This window comes from Gobio gobio (genome assembly GCF_949357685.1).
Source record: "Gobio gobio genome assembly, chromosome: 2".
Lineage (NCBI taxonomy): Eukaryota > Metazoa > Chordata > Actinopteri > Cypriniformes > Gobionidae > Gobio > Gobio gobio.
In genome coordinates, this window is record NC_137098.1 from 51,816,507 (window position 1) to 51,837,144 (window position 20,638).

A 20,638-nucleotide genomic window follows, 5' to 3' on the forward strand; every position below is an offset into this window, starting at 1 on the left:
ACTCCTTTCACAAATTTTCTTTGCTATTACCAGTCATTAATATTTTGACACATAATGCACTCGTTTTCCTGCGTATTAAGCTCTCGGAATTCATTAACGTCACTAAACTGGTAGTGTCTATCATAAAAATGCAAAAGAGTCTCGCTCAGAGAGGTCTAGCTGATTGCCATGCATGCAATCTGATTCCTGCAGTGTCATAGTCATACCAAGCATTGCACCAGTTCTTACAGATGGCAGTTAACTGTACTTCATTAGAACCTGTCCACATAGCATTTTGTGAGAATTAATGGCTCTGGGAAGGAAGGCACAGTTACACACAAGGCTTTGTATTATTTTGCATTACTTAAGCTTTGACTTAGTGTGGATTATCAAGTTTGATTTTATTGTGTAGCAATAGCTCTGATCTGTAACTACGTGATACATTAACGTGCAGTAGCGGAGGTGAGCTTGTAAAACCACCAGCTGCCAATGCAAAAACATCCACTTTTTATATGGAAGCAAATCTGCTGATCTAAAAATGAAATGGGCACAACCATAAAAGACCAATAAGAGGAACCGTACCAAAGAAAATGTCAATTTATTTATAAGGAATTCAAAAGAACAGAAACTGTATATTTCTCACTGGATGGAAAATATATCTATTTTTCACGCACACACGCACATTTTAACAATTTATTTAAGTCCACTTAAAAGAAATGATTTACAGGGACATCAACATTATAGGTGTAGTTAAATACATGTACAAAATCATGGCCCAGTGGCATACACAGATCTTCACAGAGCACATCTCTCAGGTGTTATGGGTATAAGTAACAGCGTCTCCGCCATATATGGCGGCTGCCTATGGCAGACAGGGCACAGTACTTCGCTAGCTGTTTGGCCCTCTTTTTGGGCATCCCAAGTTGTTGAAGCCCTCTTACCACCAGCCTGTGTGTGTGTCCTAAGCTGCCAAATATGAACACGAGTAATCTGCCCAGATAACCCATCTCTGAGATGGTGTTTAAGAGCGGCTGGTATTTAATGGCCTTGGTCATAAAGGCTTCCTCCATGCTAGAGTCAAAGGTGCATGCCACCTCCAGAATGAACACCTCACTGAGCTCCTCATTAATCACAATAACATCTGGTGTGTTAGCAGACAGATGTGAGAAAGCATCAGAGTTACTATTGCCATGCTGGAACATGGATGCTTTAACACTATAGAGTGTTTGTACATTTTTACTGAAGGTGAGAGATGTTTTGATACGTCTTTCACTATAAGGTCCACTATTCTGTCATGGCGTGCTCCCTTGTAAGCATGGCAGCCGTTCAGGATGTGTGGCAGTGTTTCAGTGATCTGTTCTGTGGTGTGATGCAGACAGTGAGGGACCTGGGTTGAAAACAGAGGGAAAGGTTGAGTCTGGTAGAAAGAACTTGCAATCTTGCTTTTACTGTGAAGATGACGATGTCCTCGCTGAGTGCAGTATTCTTAAAAAACGAGTGAGAAACAGAGTGGTGCACATGAGATCACCGTATGTGGGTGGCTGTTGCCTTGACATAGATCAGGGGATCAGTGATGATATCCTCTGAGACTCTCACAGTCCCAGAGTCAGACCGCACCTACTCCAGTGCTACCCCAGGTCGTTCAGGTCCGGCCAGTCTGACCAGACACCAAAGCCAGCTGAATGGGGGTCCAGTTTCCCATTTGGTTTCCTATTGAAACCAAGGAAATGGGGCTCTGAGTCCCTGGCCAATGGCACCTTACGTCTCCTTTAAAAGTCCAGGAGCAGGGAGGATCAAGCCCGCTCTCTAACGTCTCTGTCATCATTCTTCAGCATGTTCAGAAGAGGGGAAATCCGCATGCTGGTGTAAATCCATATCACGTTTGGTGCCCCAACCCTCCTTCCCATTGGGGGTGAAAAATAACATTGCGGGTGCTATGTGTGTTTATCACGCACACACACACAGTATACAAGACATTTGGACCTTATACAAGTGTGACAAAAGATAAAGGTTTAACCAGACAATATCCCAAAAAAATGTATTCGATTCATTATTATTTTCTATATGACCATTCTCATATTACCTCTAGTTAAGAAAATACACATCTACACTGGAAAACACCATGTGAGGAATCATAAAATCATGACAGGAAAGTGAAATACCTCTGTAGAAACTCCTCTTTCCTATAAGTTTAACCCAAAGATGTAAATCAAACTCTTTTCCATACTAATCTAAAAATAATAATAATAATTATAAAAATAATGATCAATAAAACAGTCTATTTGATAACTTCAGCCTCAAACCTTTTTTATGCTATAAAAAATAGCAAGATTGTTCAAAACAGACTAGAACAGAAATGAAAGTGAGAAGTAGTGAAAAAATAGTTTAAGAGCATATTTCCTCATAATTTATCTAAGAAGCCACAAGGCGATATACTGGCCCTGGTGTTCATAGATCAGTCTAGAACAGTAGTTATCAGGCATCTGGACATTAAATGAGGTGTGGTGCTAATATGTTTTACTGTAGTCATACATTTGAGTCACACCATCAGTGGAAATGGAAGGATATACTGTGAAAAAAGGAGACATTTTTGATTTTAAACAAGTTTATTTTCCAATCTAAAAATATGAAGACAAAATATAATAAATCACAATTAATCACAAATCAGAATGTCTTAAAGTCCATGGTATTAACTACATGGTCATGAACTACTGGAAACCCAAGACTCTGGCACAAAGGACTGTGGGTTTTATGCACTTACTGTGACAGGTGTTGCTCTTACATAATCGGTAGTGTGATTATATATTGTTGTCTCTCTGCTACTCGGAGGCTGTTGTTTCGGTGTAGCTGGTGTGCACTTACAAATGACATTCCCTAGAATTGATGAAAAGTGTCCTTGGTCCAGAAAACATCAAGATCCTCATTTTGTTAGATGGAACAGATTATTACAAAGACACTGGTGTCTAGTGTAAAATGTATTATGCTATGGCAATTTAGAGAACCTCTAGACTGTGCAATTGATGTCAGAATGAAATGCTGTGACAAGGCTGAGAAACATTATACTCCAAACCTCACAATTTAAAAACACAAAACAAATAACCCTCTTAAGCCAGACTGGAGTACCAGAAGTCCAGTTATGTCAAAAACATAACAAATTTTTCACCATTGTAATACATAGTATTACTCCAAAACTAACCATACCGTCTTGCATAATACAAATTACAATAGAGTTTCCTAGTGTAAAATATTTCATTTGCAATTTTTAAATGTGACACTCGTTTCTTTTACATCATTGCATTTTTGTTTTATTTATTCTTTTGATAATTATTTACAAAGAAATTCTGAAGAATTCATCAGCAGAAAAGAAGCATAAATATGTGTACTTCTCTTTCGTATGTTACAGTTTAAGAAACCATATTTTACAAAATACTTTATGTACAGGACAAGCCCCTTTTGAAACACCCTCAAATAGTTCGTCACAGAAATTATTTTTTATATGCTTGTCAAATAGCGAGAATGAAAAGCTGCACAGATTTGCCTGGTCTGGCATGAGGCTGCCAACAATACTGTTATCATGCTGCATTTAAAGGGATCGTTCAACATCACAATTCTGTCATCATTTATTCACCCACATGTAAAGAAAAAGTGTTTTGGTCAACACAATGAATGTCTGTGTTGCTTTAGACCCAAATTCATAATATCTTCTTTTGTGTTTCACAGGAGATTTGGAACGACATGAGGGCGAGTAAACAATGATAGAATTGTCAGTTTTGAGTGAACTATCCCTTTAACTGAATGAGAACTTTCTTGACACTGCTGGGGAAAGCACATGTTTTCATAAATCAGTGTTCCACTCCTTTTTAAAATACAGTGCAAAGAGCAATGGAAGAGCAACCATTGAGAAAAGGAAAGAGCATCTTATAATATAAGCACGTTTTACTGGCCGCCAAAAGCCATTTTAGGGGGCTCAGCAGTGCATCATTTCAGCAGTGTGATACATTCTCACTTATGCTAGCCACGAAAAATGCTTTATGTCCTTAAGGCTTGTTCCCACCAAAGACGATAACTATAAAGTTGTAATACTCGTTCTAATCCTATGAGCATAGGGAAGTCTACACCACAACTATAACGATAACGACACAGAAGAATAATATCGTTGAAATCCCTTTTTTTCTCCAGCTGATGAATGATAAATCCACCCGAGTTTAAAGACCTCGTGCATTTAAAGTAGCAGGCAACGTAACTGCGCACTTATAATAAACAGAATGTTATCTTCCATTGGTGTGGACAATATAGTTATCGTTCTTGGTGTGAATGGGCCTTTACAGAATGATGACCCCACGACCCCGTTCTGGTGCTGTGTGTAGTGATTTTCAAACCTAGGAAGCTTTTGATCAGGCCCTATGAGTTCTGCTCAAGGTATTCATCAATCATGGTGAGATTGTTCAGCCAGTCTTCGTTGTTGCCCACCAGAGTGTCAATGAAGTCCACCTCCGCACCGCCACCTCCTCCGGGTCCTTGTAGCCCTCCAGTTATTGCCCCATTGCTCTGATGCTGTGGCGTGTAGTCATAGGAGGGCAGCTTATGTCCGGGGTTGTAGCCCTGCGGTGAACAGTGTTTGCTTGCGGAAGCAGTCTGGTAGCTAGGAGGAGCCATCCCATGAGCTGGGTGCATCATGGATGGACCTCCTGGTTTCATTACAGCTAGAGCGGAAAGCGGACCTCGCATTCTGAGGCTCTGTTGGGACATGGAGGATAGAGGCTGGGCGGTGGGCATCTTCTGGTCGGGTCTGCCAATCAAAACAGGGGCTACTTGATTAGGAGGAGGACGGGAACCAGGGAAGTTGGCTGGCATACCTGCCATTCCGGATCGCTGTGGAAACTGAGGACCCCCGCATCCAGGTGGGGCTCCTCCGGCGGGGAAAGGATGTTGGTGGTTCGCAGGGTCCATATGCGGTTGCACCCCTTGCTGGTGCTGCCAGAGCTGGGACTGTGACGTGGGCTGCTGCTGGGAAGGGAACATCATACGTGACGGAAGAGCTCCGCCTTGGTGTAGCGCCTGCCGCAGGTGGTGGGTCGGCACGGGACCACCTGCTAGGTTGGGACACGGCATTCCCGGTCGCGTCACACCGTGAGCCGGGTGTAGCGGTTGACGTGGAGGGCCGCCCATTCCCATCATGCCCTGGCCTGGCTGCATCGCCATTCCAAAGTCTTGCGATGGGTGGCAGAGGGGTTGTTTAGAACCTTTACTGCACATGTATCCTCCAACAGACGGGCCCATCTGGGAGACCGAGCTGGAGGAAAGACCCATCCGGTTTGTGGGTAAAGTGTTTTGGGAGAGCATTGGGGAATTTGTCTGTTGAGAAGCTCCCATAGGATAACCACCACACTCCGGAGGGAGAGGCCGACCTGGACCTGCAAGACAGAAAGCCAAAAATAAATAACTTAGGGCACACTTTTAGGTAATCTACTGTTCAAAAGTTTGGGGTTGGTAAGATTTTTTAAAAATCTGTTATGCTCACCAAGGCTGCATTTATTTGCAAAATATTATTACAATTTAAAATAACTGTTTTCTATTTTAATATATTTTAAAATGTAATTTATTCTTGTGATTCAGCATCATTTTTCCAGTCTTCAGTGTCACATGATCCTTCAGAAATCATTCAAATTATTATTAATTGTTAAAAACAGCTGTGCTGCTTAATATTTTTGTGGAAAACAGTACTTTTTTCAGGATTTTTGATGAATTGAAAGTTCATAGGAATATTTAGTCACTTTGCAAAATATTATTTTCTTTCAAACAAAAAGAAAATCTTGCTAAACCCAAACCTTTGAATGACACTGAATAAAGCTAAATGAATGGTGCTGAATAAACAGTGGGCCTTTTATATAAATTTCATATTTGTGTGCACAGAAAAAGTTCTCACTCCAAAAACTTCATTAATGAGCGAGAACACAGCTAGTAATTTGCATAAAACATGCCCAAACTATGTCCACATAAGTGGTATTTAATTTTTTTTAAATATATTTGATCTATTTCTAGAGTCAATTATTTAATTTCTAATTATATAATATATTTAAAAGACTTGTTTCTACGGTATGTGATTTTTAAATGAGTGGTTTCAATTGGTTGTAAATTCTATCATAAATATCATAAATTTAGATGATTTTTTTTTGTGCAAACTTACTGATAAATCCTAATTTTCCCATGAAAAAAAAAGACTTGTAGGTGGTGTGGTGACGATACTGTACCTTGAAATGGTGCCACCTGTTGGCAGTCTGTGATATGCCCTCCATTCATTTGCTCCATTTGCCTTTGCTTTTCCTTGAATAAAAAGACAATAATATATGAGCATATTTAAAGCAAATAAATTCTACCTCTAAAGAAGTGCAAATGAAAAGGTATTCAGACACCAAAAATGCACTTTAAGAGAATGACACATTCAACAAGGAGTCTGAACTGACTTGTTGCTGTTGAAGCTGTTTGTTTATTAGCTGACTCTTAAGCATCATGTTGTAGCTGCTGCCCTGGGGCTGCCGTGGCACTGCCGACGGAGCGTCCTGAAGATGAGGCACCATTCCTGCACCTTGATCCTAAGACAGACAGTTAAAGAAAGATTTTTATTTTTGTTTAACATTATTAAACCTGCATTCAGTTTCAAACATTTCAAATGTAACTGCATACCTCAAATGTGTCAAAACAATGGCCATTATTTTCACACAGACATGATCTCACCTTCACTTGACCCACACAAACAACTGTGACTAACTACACATAATCTCGCCCTGATCAAAGACATGACGCCATTCAGCGTAACTCAACACTGCTTAAAAGGTCATCTCAACCAAGCCCACATGTTCTAACAGGGCTTCTTTCCTTAGCAAAGTCGTAAACATCTGTAAATAACCACAGAGGATTCAGACCAGACCCTGCCTTCCCAGAGCCACGGACGTTTGTTTTTGTTGGCTTTGTCTGAATGCACCCCTCCGCCAGAACAGTTCAGCTAGGCATTCCCATATTCCTATTCCCACAGAAGAAAAGCTCCCCACCCTCTTCCCTCCCTACTCCCATCCGAATCCTGAAAACACCTCGCACTCAGGCGTAACCGGAGTAGAACATTAATCACAGACCATTATGAAGACGTAGAGAGATAACTACTCCAAGTCTGGCATACCATGTCCATGGCAGAACAGAAAGATCTGCTTCGCGTCATAAAGACACAAACACAAAATGAAATTACCGGGTTTATTATGTTGTGTGAATTCAATTAAATCTTAAACTACATATGCTTAGCATCACACATAGCTAATATCAAGCTCGAGAACAAGCAGAGGTAATCTGAGGCACTAACAGACACTCCTAGCATGAATCTGGTGTAATCATCTTTGCTTGTAGCAGGCAGAGTGATGAAACGGCTTCCCAAGGGGAATATCGTGGTGCTTTGCAGTGGAAATGAATGGCTTGTCTGCAGCACTAGTGCTGGTAATGGATATTGATCCAGCACTTGGGTATGTGCAGCAGGAATGAAGAGCTGGTTTAGATGCTTTTGTTGGTCGTGTTGAGTTAGGGTTGTGCCTCTGAATTGTCCGTGCATGATTCTGTTTGCCATTAAGAGCTAAAACGTCTAATGATTATTAAAAAAAAAACACTCACATCTGTTACTTCTTAAAGTGACAGTTCACCCAAAAATGAAAACTCTGTCATCATTTACTCAGCTTCGATCACCATTCACCACAAGTCATATGGGTTTGGAACAATATGAGGGTGAGTAAATGATGCCAGAATTTTCTTTCTGGGTGAGTTGTTCCTTAAAAATCTTAGGAGAAACATGATTTAAACCGTTTCTGTTTCGTCAGCCACTCAAATGCCTGCAACCCTCAAGGCAATAAAACAGCGAGTTGATTACTATGATAATCAGTGACTCTTTCACAAATCCAAAAGATTGTTTCCCTCTAAGCGAACGCTAGATGGCGCATGCGCACTCTCACAGTCCTAAACAAAAACAGCTCAAGCACCGCTTGATCCTCCTCCAAGAGCTGATCAATTCTGTCGCTGTCTTTATCGACCCCCTTATTAAAAACACAGTCTGCTCTCTATCCAGTCAGCCTAGTGTATTGAACAAATATTAATAATTAGTGTGCTCCTTAGCAGTAGTGACTTATATGTGAATATACGACACGTTTTAGTCTGTCAGGACGCAGCTTGCGTTCTATCCGGCAGAGCTCGCCAAGTTAAACAGCGTTTCCGATTGTGCCCTCGATGAGCCTTTCTTTCATTCTTTCTTCTGTCCTGAGCTACACACCAACACATCACAAGCTTTCCAGAGCCTCCAGCTACACACGCACGTTTCAAGTAAAGCAGTCCGTCAAGCCGCCTCCCCTTTCCGTTCCGCGCGCTCACTCAGCTTTTCATGCAACTCACATTTCAGCGTGCATTTAATAGATTAGATATCACAGCAGCAGAGGTTATCAAAGCAATCATCTGCCTTTATTGTCGAACAGAATGCAACCGTTCCTGTGCGTACAAGACGGTAACAAAGGAAGAGAGATATGTTTAACCCTGTCAAATCCATCGGGGTGGAAAGAAATGTAAATTTGGATTGGTCTCTCTCTCTCTCTCTCTCTCTCTCTCTCTCTCTCTCTCTCTCTCTCTCTCTCTCTCTCTCTCTCTCTCTCTCTCTCATTTGTATTGCAGTATTGTGTTTGCATTGCAAAACAAGTACTAGCAGTGGAGTGAAGTAATAGTCTTAATAAATAAAATTAAGCAAAAGCATGAAATAAAACAGAATATAACTAGAAATGCAGAATACAGCGCATGCAGGCAGAATGATGATAACATTAATTACAAAGTATTTTAAAGGCAAACGATGAAAAACAGCACTTAATATGCCCTAAACCACATAAAAGAGACATAATTACCCATATCAAACTAACAAGAGAAATAAAACCACTTATGCATTTGCGTGCGGCAGAGCATGAAAGGATGTTCTATCACTTAACCCAGAGCATGCATGTTTGACCTTGCTTGTGTCATCTGAACAAGGGTTATTATAGTTAAAACTGAACTATAAATGTATAATATATGTTCCAAATATAAGACGCCTCGAGTTGTTTGAACTACAGAAATCTGTTTAGAATTATCTTAAAGGGATAGTTCACCCTGAAATGAAAATAAAGCCATCTTTTACTCAACCTGCTGTTGTTCCAATGCCCTATGCTCCTCCATATAATGGCAGTAAAGACAGGCTAAAACTTTACAAAAAGGATACAAAAGTATCACGCAATAATACAGTAAGACGCGTGCCATACATGGAAAATGTTCAGGAGGCATCCTATAAGGTTTTGCGAGAAAGAAACCCAGAGTAACGGCCAAGCTCAGTATTTTGACTGAATAATAAGGTTTCTTTCTCGCAAAACCTTAGAGTATGCCTCCTGAACACTTTCCATAGAAGATAGAAGGACATGGTACATTGGAACAACAGCAGGGTGAATAAAAGATGGCTTTATTTTCATTTCAGGGTGAACTATCCCTTTAATGAATAATGCAACAAGGACGAAGCCTGTAAACTGTGTTGTTTGTTTATCCAGAATGGAATGAATCGCAAATGGATCCGAATGAAGAAACGTAACTTTGTACACATTTGTTACTTTGATATTTTGACTTTGCTAAAAATATATATAATATTTCTGATTATGGCATAGCTTTCTCCCCACCCAATTAGGCTAATAAAGTAATGATTAAAAAAACACAAATACTCGATCAAGGGCCCGGCCCTACCTAAGATAGTCGCGGGAAATATCGGTCCGACCCGGCCCGCGGGTCAAGTTCGGGCTTGGGCAGAGAATCTAAACTCTTCGTTTTGCGTGCATTTGGCGCCATCTATTGTTGTGGGTGTATTATTGACAAGTAAAAGTCTAGACCCTGAATATAAGACAAACCCATTTTTTCAGATGCATTTCTAACAAAAAAACATGATATTCAGAACAATACGGTAGTTTTAAAAGATTTATCCTTTTATACTTTTTTCTTTTCTTTGTGGTGTTCTAATTTCATACCTGCTCCAAAACCGCACATACATAAAGTGAACTATGGTTGGTTGTTTTACCATTGACACTCTCATTCATAATATTACATTCCACCAATCTTGGACTTTTGGTTACATCCTTGCATTGAAATCCCAAATTAAAAACCAAGTAAGGTTTTATTTGCCAAAAACAAGTCGAATCTATCTATATTTAGGTCCATTTTCCAGGCTTTAGCTAATTGCCATGGGAAAATGATTGAGAAGCAGCAGTGCAGGACTACAGGAAGGAAAGGAGGGAGATAGAGAGAGGGAGAGAGTGAGAGAGAGAGAGAGAGAGAGAGAGAGGGGTTGTTGCTAAATGTCAGTGAAGTCGCTTTGTCATGCAACTCCAAGTGACCTTGCTAAGAGTAGAGAGGGGGAGGGACAGAGAAAGAGGGAAAGCTTATGACTGCAAGAGTTAGGAAAGAATGAGACAAGGATGAATGGAGTGGGCAGAAAGCGAAGAAGGAGACGACATAAGAGGGGAGAAAGGGACTGACTCAGGCACACAACTTTTGCAAAGCAGGTAGAATTAGAAAGTGGAGTGGATAATGGAAGAGGGCGCGAGACAGAAAGAGAGAGTGCATGCGAGGAAAGCGTGCGAAAGAAAGTGGGACAGAGTTGTGTAGAGCGCTCCGCTGTGCCGTTCTGGCAGAAGTCCAGCTGTCCAGAGAGCTGGCAGACACTAAGTACTGCTTTTATCTCCACGGTAACCAAGTTTGTTTACGTCTATTGCCTTGATGGTGGGGTTAAAACGCGATGAAATGATGACCGACACAATGTACCAACATTTTTTTCTTAGAAATCCATGCTGAATACAAGCGTCTGCCTTGAATTGATAAGCCCTGATAATATTTAACATGCAAGTTATGCATGCCCTGATTTATGCGTGTGCACACACACAGCGATATGTACATGTACATGTGTGTGTGATAGTGGGAGCGGCTCACATCATTGGGCATGAGAGGAGGATGTTAATGAATGTGACGCCTGACCTACTTCCACAACAACGCATATCAGCTCTCTCTTTCTGTCTCTCCCTCTCTATTTGTGTGGCTTGGAGACAAGAGCCAGCCTTCATGCCAGCCTGGTTAACCACATTGTGCCATGCCTACCATATACACACCATAACAAAAAAAATCCTTGGGGCGCTTAGGATATCCACATGTTTTGTTCACACATGTAAAAATAGATTTTAGGTAAAAAAAATTCTGTTAAAGAGGGGGGAAAGCGAATAAAGATTGTAGGTGTGTGGGTGGATGGATGTGAAGGAGAGAACAAGCTCCAGTATTGCTGCTTTGAAGCTTGCTAACTATCCTGGGACCCTTTGAAATACCGCCTCAAATTCCCGAACTGTTCCTGGCACGCACTTCTGCGCACACACACACATACACCCATCCCCCTACCAGTGCCAGACACTGGAAAGAGTAAGATGTGCACACACACACACACACACACACACTTGTGTGATAAAGCATGCCCACATATTGCATTCGCACAAAACATATTTGCACATTAAAAATGTTCTCACACGTACAGTACACACATTCACACACACCTGGGCTTAGAGGGAAAGAGCCTCTGCCAGGCTAGTGTTAACTTGGCAGTGCGCTTAATTTATTCAGCATTCATTCCTGCCGCAGCTGGGCTCTGTGTCCTCAACCTTGCAGAACACAGAACCACAGAACCGCATGGGGCTACGTCAAAACCTTCCCTCCGATATCGTCTGCACCGCTCTCGACACCTTCGGCCCTGGCGGACCATTCTAATTATTACTTTGTAAATTCTTGAATTGCTTTACTTTACCTTGGCTCTCTTCAAAGACCCGTCTCAGCAGTTCTATAACAATGCGGCTCTCTTTCTCTGTGCTGGATGCAGAGGCTTATTTATTTGCGTTTGTCCAAGCTAGGCCCCTCCGAAATACCCTGGAACCATATTCTCCACCATCTGTGTACACCCCCACACACCCACCCACCCCACTCCTGTCCACCCTCCTCCCTCCATTCCACCTCAGGGCAAGGTCACTCGGGACGGGCTCTGCTTAGCCGCTACACTACAACACAAAGACAACACGGTCGGCCTTCAACTGCTTCTGACTGAGTGTTTTATTAAGCCATTTTACTGTTATCATGTCTTATACTGCTAGCATGAATACCCTCCACACTGTTTAAATCTCTTTTTTTTTTTTCTAAAAATGTTAACTAAATAGACAATTGATATCTAGCGCAAAAAGCAGCTCAATAGAAACGTGATCAATCAAAATACTTAATGCACGAGTTTATAGACCAATACAATCAACTAATGTATTTGCTCAATGGAGAATACATATTTACAAATGTAAATAATTCATAATTATTATGTTAATTTGTTTATTTAAGATTAAATTGAATGTGTTTAAATCCACTAAGTTTGTTAATTTAATTAAAAATATTTAAATATAATTAAAATGAATTAATATATAAAACAGACAATAGAGGTTAGTACAATTTAATTCAACATTTAAAAAAAAGTATATAATAAATTGGTTAACAACTTTTATATATATAATTAATATAAATATATATAATTGTATATGTATATTTGCATATTTTTGTACTATAACCTATCAAATATTTGATTTAAAATTCTATTTAAATATATTTTAAATGCAATAATTTATAAAAATTATCTAAATTGAATAATAATAAAAAAAAATTTAAATAGAATTTTAAATCAAATATATGATAGGTTATAGTACAAAAATATGCAAATATACAATCATATTTTTGATTTAAAATTCTATTTAAATATTTTTTTATAAATTATTCAATTTAGATCATTTTTATAAATTATTGCATTTAAAATATATTTATATAGAATTATAAGTTATTATTATATATAATATATATATATATATATAAACAAACAAAATTTCTAAAAAAAGCATATCTGCATTACACTAGCTAGCGACTGGTTGATAATGTATTAATGGTTGACTACTTGTTCACATGATGCATTTACAAAGTGTATTCCACTTTCTCTCTTCTATGAAAAACACAGGCTTCTGTAACTGGCTGCTCGCTGCCCTGATGTGTTATAGTCCCTGATGGGGGACAGACCTCTGGCATTTCTTCTTTTTTGATCTGATCACATGTTCTGCCTTTGCGTTTCTCATCTACTGGGCAAACACAGTGTCTGTTTGACTACACAGACAGGAGGGCTTTGTTTCCGATGTGGGCTGTTTACAGGGCGAGAGAGAGTTTGATTTCTATGTAGTTCTCTTGAGATCCTGATACCTTGCAGGTGCATGTGTATGTATGAGTGCGGTGCAGAATACCAAGCACACAGGTCTTCCGGCTCATATCTAATAAAGAGGAGGGAATGGGGAGACATTATCGGAGACAAAGAAATGAAGAGCAGTGTGTGTTGCTAAAACACACACACACACACACCTTTGTATCAGTTTAGACTTTTCATTGACCTCTATTGTTTTAAAGGTCCCGTTCTTCGTGTTTTTTTGAAGCTTTGATTGTGTTTACAGTGTGCAATATAACATGTGTTCATGTTTCGCGTGTAAAAAAACACAGTATTTTTCACACAATTTACTTATCTGTGTACCGCTGTTTCCACTGTCCTAAAAACGGCTGGTGATTTCCTTGTGCTATGAAGTCCCTCCTTCAGAAATACGTACCGAGTTCTGATTGTGCAAGCGGTTCCTGTGCTGTGATTCGACCACAGCTTAGCGCACGTGAAAGCGGTTCCTGTGTTGTAATTTGACAGCAGCTTAGCTCACGTTGGAAAGGTCACGCCTCTTAACGGAGAGATGTATGCGTTCAATAATCTCTACAGCGTCCCTGGGAAAGCCAAACAAAGGTGATTTGACTCCTGGATGAAAATAGCAGCGTCTCGATGACATGGCGATAAACACACTCAACGCAACAGTTCCTTTTCTCCATGCGACCGTCGTCCACGTTCTCCACGTGGGACAGCAACAAGACCGCGCCCCCTTTATCGCGTTTCTTTGTGGGCGGAGGTTAGTCTGTTCTACTGCTCTACTGACGTAATTAAAGAAGGAAGTACCAGGATGTAGTCCAAGCCAGCCGTTCGCTGTAGGCTTTGAAAGGGAACTTCTGTTAAATAAAATATCTCGCTTGGCATTGAACTTTGAGCTTTATAATTTTACAGGTATTATTTATGCTCTAACAGCAACATTACACACTAACTAAAGTTTGAACAATGGAATCGCGAAGAAGGGGACCTTTAAACTGACTATGCCCTACCACTAAAAATAACTCACAAAAAACATTCCGTATTTTTAGATTTTCATTAAATGATCAGTAAAGCTTTACAATAAGGTCCCATTATAGTTAACATTATCTGATGCATCAACTAACATTAAGTAACAATGAGCAATACATTTTCTAAAGTATTAACAGATACAACTTTTTTAATGTTTTAATAAACGTTGAAATTAACATTAACAAAGATTACTGTTATAAATGCTTTAGAAGTTTGTTAGTTCATGTTAGCTAATGTAGTTAATTAATGTTGACAAATGAAACCTTAAAATGTTACCCAAAATAAAATTAAAATTATGTCATCATTTACACACCCTCATGTCATTCTAAACCTGAATGCCTTTCATTCTTCATTTTGAGAAATACATTTTTTGTCCATACACTGTCAGAAAAAAAGTGCAAAAATTATTTTAAAAAGTACAAATTTTGCCCATCTTTTCTGAGAATCTACAATGAAACTCAATGGTAACCAAAACTGCTACCAGCATTCTTTATGCATATACTATTATCTACCAGCGTAAATAATAATGTAACACAGGTTGGAACGACATGATGGTGAGTAAATGATGACAGAATTCTGAGTGAGCTAACCCTTTAAAAGTGCAGTGTGTAGTATTTAGGAGGATCTATTGACAGAAATGCAATATAATATACATAACTATGTTTTCAGTGGTGTATAAAGACCTTACATAATGAACCGTTATGTTTTTATTACTTTAGACGAGCCATTTCTATCTCCATACACCGCGGGGCCGCTTACAGTGAAGTCACCATTTTGCTCTGTCATGTTTCTACAGTAGCCCTAAATGGACAAACCTCTCTATAGAGTGCTAGCTACTCTCTGCTGTCTCAGACGACGACATCTTTGTCCTGTGTCGGCCACCGTAGCTTCTCTGCTCCAAAAGGGAGGGGTGAGTGGTGGACGGTTGCAATTCGCAACCTCTCTGCTGGATGCCGCTAAAATTTAAAATTGCACCTTTAACGCCTTATTTTGTATGTTTCTTCATCAGTTTACTCAAATGAACTGCCAGCTAGTCCGCAAGAAGCAAGTAAAACCTTAGACACAAGGAAATAATTGGGAACAGTTGTTAATTCGCTCTATAAAAAAGATAGGGTGAATTCAGGTTTATTGGGACACTTTTTCCAAGTCATTCAATGGCAAAAAGTGTCCCAATTACCCTGAATTCACCCTATGTGAAGATGCAATCTCCCTATGAGGCTTCCCAAACATATACACAATATTAAACAACAAAACTTCCCAGCAGGTTCAGTCCGTATCTTGAGGGATCATGCTAAATATCCACATTTTAGTTTAAAGATCACTGAAGCACAAAAACATGTTTTAAACAAGCACTTCAGGAGCACACACAGCACATGTGTAGTTATTAGTGAACTTAGCTGAGTTTTGAATTATTCATCCCCCAGTTTAGAGGCAGAAAGAGAGTTGTTTGTAATACCACAGTGGTGTGAGAGATCTCAGCGAACATGCTGCTTCTCCTCTGGCTTTCACTTTGCAAGAATAGTCAACAGCACACCAGAACTTCCTTCCTGTAGACCACAAGTGTGTGTGCAAAGAGGGATGAATATCAGGCAGTTCTACTTCTATGTGAGCACCAGAATAACACCTTCCCTAGAGGTTACTCATACTGGTCATTATGACACTCTTTTATTATTTATTATTTAACTCTCTCTCAACTCCATCCCCATTCAATCTGCTCCATTCCGCTGTTATGCTAACACACATGCCCTCTGAAACACACACACACACACACACACACACACACACACACACACACACACACACACACACACACACACACACACACACACACACACACACACACACACACACACACACACACACACACACACACACACACACACACACACACACACACACACACACACACACACACACACACACACACACACACACACACACACACACACACACACAGTCTGAGAGGGATCGTGGGGGGATTACTGCTGTCAGGATAGATCAGCTGCTTAGACCACTCACCCTTGTCTAAATCAGACTGGTAGAAGCTACATGAAACAGGCAATCCCTTACAAACACTTTATAAACACCTCAGACGCTCTTTCTAAACCTGTAATCATAGCTTATTAGTCTCTAAGACACTCCACAAAGCTACCATGACAGGTTGTCGCCCTAAAATAACACATTCTGTAGGGCTTTATCTTCCTCTAAGCACACAAATGTTTTTGTAATGTACTTAAGATTTGGTTTCCATTTCAGAACATTTATTTGAAAATAAACATTTTGTAACATTATAAATGTCTTTATATGTGTTTATTTTGATTAATCCTATATAAAACTAAGATTTTTTAAAAGATAATTTTATGGAAATTAATACTGACCCCAAACTTTTGAATGGAACTGTAAGATAATGCTAAATACACATTATTACTTTGAAGAACACTGAAGCACAAAAACATGCTTGCCAGGGACAAAAGTCAAATATATAGTTTACCATTTACAGTTTATCATTACACAGAAACTGGCCAAGATTGACCAATCAAAATCATGTATTTAAAAGAGATGTGTAATCATATTAATAATAATAATACGCGAAGTGTGTGTTTGTTCCATGACATCTTCAGCCAGTTCATCGTAATCTTTCATCCTTATTGGAGAAAGACCTTGGGATCCACCAAACCTTGGATTTCCTTGTGCAAGCTTAGCAATTTAAATCCACTGATAACATGTAGACACACACACACACACACACACACACACACACACACACACACCCGTCCTTGAGCACTTTCTCCAGCTATTTATCCAGTATTTCACTCCCATCTTGTCATGATGCAGAAATGTGAGAGGATCTATAAAAAACAAAGTGTTTTTATGTGCCTGCTATGTCCACTCCCAGTCAGATCAGGAAGGGGAGGAGGAATGTGGAGATCCTTTAAGGAGCCATTCACACACACAGAATGTGTTTTTGCTTTGAAAAACGTGAGATGCGGGTAGTGGAATGGGTATAAAACACAAGGCCCCGAAATGTGTTTTTTAAAATGTTAACTTCTTTTTTTGAGCGCAGCATTTTTAGAGGGCCGTGTCGTGTGCGGGACGCTGCAAAAGACGCGAGCGCAACAGTCAAACACGTCCATCTGGCGTGTGTGAAAAACTATGGAAAAGTAGCGCAGTGGAACGGAAAAACACACTCTGTATGAACCGGCCTTATAGGGTTAGTTCACCCAAAAATGAAAATTCTGTCATTAATTACTTCCCCTCATGTCGTTCGACACCCGTAAGACCTCCGTTCATCTTCGGAACACAAATGAAGATATTTTAGTTGAAATCCGATGGCTCAGAAAGGCACAATTGGCACAATGCATGATTCACTCTCAAGACCCTTAAAAGGTACTAAAGACGTCGTTACAAAGTCCATCTCACTACAGTCAAAACATCATATAATTGTGGAATAAGTTACCACTTATTTTTGATCAATCAGATATCAATATCGATAGATAACCGATACATCTATGGCTTTGTGAATTCTGAGGATAAAATGGGTAACAATAGATATCAACCCTTTAACAAGTTCTTTTGTGTAGAGTTGCTATTGTAAATGCTGCAAAAGCCTAAGACAAATGTTACATTTATCTTTTTTTCTTGCTAAGTAAATTTTTTCCCCACTTTAAAGCTTATGATATACATTAACTTTCTTACTGAATAATAGAAGGTTAGTGTCACAACACATTTTTAATGCAGAATCAACCTTTTCAAGATCGATCCGTCTGTCTTTAACCCTTCCCTCTATCTCTTATTCTGTCTTAGTTTCGTGAGCCTCTTCTCGTTTTCACTCTCTTTCACCCTCCGTTGTTCCTTTAATAAAGCATTGTAATCCTGGATGAATGAATTAGGTTAATGCCGGGGAACAGGTCACATAAACAATATTCTCTCTCTCTCTCTCTCGTTCCATCTCACTCTCATGCTCAGTAAGCATGGACTGTTCTTTTAAGCACTGCACACCCGGTTTCATTTGGTAAATTGATTGGGAGATTTGTGTGCTGAGTGGAAGATAAAGCCCCATGGGATGAGTGGAGGAGCCGCCACTATTAAAACTGACAGATGTCAAACACGCAAACACGAATCACACGCTAAGGGGCCACAGTGGCATAGCGTTACGTTTATCTATTGCTATTTAAAGAAGGAAACTTGAATGAAACGTCCTTATTCAACCCTATTAGCTACTTGTATTAAGCAGCGAAACACCAAGCACCTCAAGTGCAATTTAAAAGGCATTATATGGAGTACTTGACTCATGTACAACAATTTAATGATTCAAGGGGATGTTTCGATGAGCAAATCTTAAAGTTATAAGAACAAATCATGCTGGAAAAAATAAATGAGGCTGAATTAGAATGGTGTTAACATGTTATTGGTGATCTGTTAAATTATGCATGCCACATTCTCGCCCATATGTTCCTCTGCAAGAGTGCGACAGGGGAGGCAGGAATGAACGTGTGTGTGTGTGATGATCCCCTGTTGGGGAGGGAATAAAAAGGGATAGAATGTAGGAGATGCATTCACTTTCGGAACATTTGGACTGCCAACTTTAATCCGGGTTTTAATCTTGTCTAAATGATTTAGTAAAGTAAGTTATTGCAAAATGTTAGTGTTATATTTTGTATACATGTAAGATTCATCCAGCATTATCATAAACAAAAAATTAGACACACTATCATTCAAAAGTTTGGTGTCAGTACTTTTATTAATATACTTTTACTTAGCAAGGAGGAATTCAATTGATGTTTAATTAATGTTACAAAACATTTAATAGAAATGCTGTTCTTTTTCAAAAAATACAGAAAATAAAAGTATCCTGGTTTCCCCCAAAACAACTGTTTTCAATATTGATAATAATCAGAAATGTTTCTTGAGCAGCAAATCAGCATGGCATAGCAAGGTATTTTAAATTGTAATAATCTTTCACAATATTGCAGTTATTACTGTATTTTAGATCAAATAAATGCAAACAAACAAAATTAACTAAATCTATTGCTGGTTGTTGTATCTTTAAGAAGACCTAAGTATCTACAACTACACACTTTTTTTTAACCCACATACTGTATAATGAATATTTAATTTACGCAGGTCAAGCCGAGATAGGTTTTTAAATAATGTCAGTCTGACCACACACACACACACACACACACGCACGCACGCACGCCTGGTTCGCTATCTTTGTGGGACCTCTCCACAGACGTAATGGTTTTTATACTGTACAAACTGTATATTCAAACCTTACACTAACCCTACCTATCACAGAAAACGTTCTGCATTTTTACATTTTCAAAATAACTCATTCTGTACGATTTATAAGCTTGTCTCCTCATGGGGACCTCAAGTCCCCTTGAGTCTGTGTGCATTCAGGTTGAAGTCCCAACCGGGATAGACAAACATGAACACGCATACAACACACACAGGAACAAACACATATGTGGGAGTAATGTCTACAAGTGGGCGACTAGTTAGATTAGTGGACCTTAGCCACGCCCCTCAGTGTGTTCCTCAGCCAATGGGAGTAAAGGATTGGGTGTGTCTACGGCTTGTGGCATTAATCGAAAAGATTTCGCAAAACAAACCAGTGTTATGACTGAACCTTAAGCATTGCACAATCTGAAAGAATTCACTTTGTGCTCTACAATATGCCTGCTAGAATAACTTCTAGTCATGAGGAGGATGTTTGCATGAGTGTATAAATGTGGGTGTTGATAGGTTGGTTGTTTGAAGAGATTGAAGAGATTTAGATGGTGACAGTCTGCTCATGTAAATGACCAATGGATTTACAATGGTCTTTTTATTTATCTGTGGTTACAAGAAAACTGATTCAAGAAAACAAAAAAAAATAATTTTAAATTTAAATTGATTTGTAAATGAATCATTATAAATCAAATGGTGAACCAGTTTGACTGATTCTTTCAAAAGAATTACTTAAAGCAATGCTTTGTAATGTTCAGACATCACTATGAGAACGTGTTTTCCTCTACAGAAGAGCAATATCTAGCTGATTAAATATTTAGAGCAGAGCGCAACTACAAAATGCATCTTCACTACAGACATTTCCGTGACTTTCCATTACTTTGTACTCTTTTGCATGGTTGAAAAAACTATTATGAATTCCTAGATACTTCCAAAATAGCCTGAAATTGCTTTTTCGATCTAAAAGAAGGATATACTTTGGCATACACGATGCTCCACCATGATATGGTGCTCTGATATTAGCCACTTGAACATTTGTTTCGTTCAACCACCAGTAAATGATCGCAATTTTATAGATGCTTTGTG

General features: G+C 39.3%; 1 protein-coding gene across 1 annotated transcript in view; it reads right to left on the minus strand.

Moving 5' to 3' along the window:
- Positions 1-2,577: 2,577 nt before the first annotated feature.
- LOC307121122 (uncharacterized protein) overlaps positions 2,578-20,638 on the minus strand; it is an 81,190-nt gene continuing 63,129 nt past the window's right edge. Inside the window, exons 3-5 of the mRNA XM_079808575.1 lie at positions 6,444-6,572; positions 6,231-6,303; positions 2,578-5,393 (exon numbers count right to left, since the gene is read on the minus strand). Coding sequence (XP_079664701.1) covers positions 4,381-5,393; positions 6,231-6,303; positions 6,444-6,572 — 1,215 coding nt within the window. The 3' untranslated portion in view covers positions 2,578-4,380. The remainder of the gene's footprint in view (positions 5,394-6,230; positions 6,304-6,443; positions 6,573-20,638) is intronic.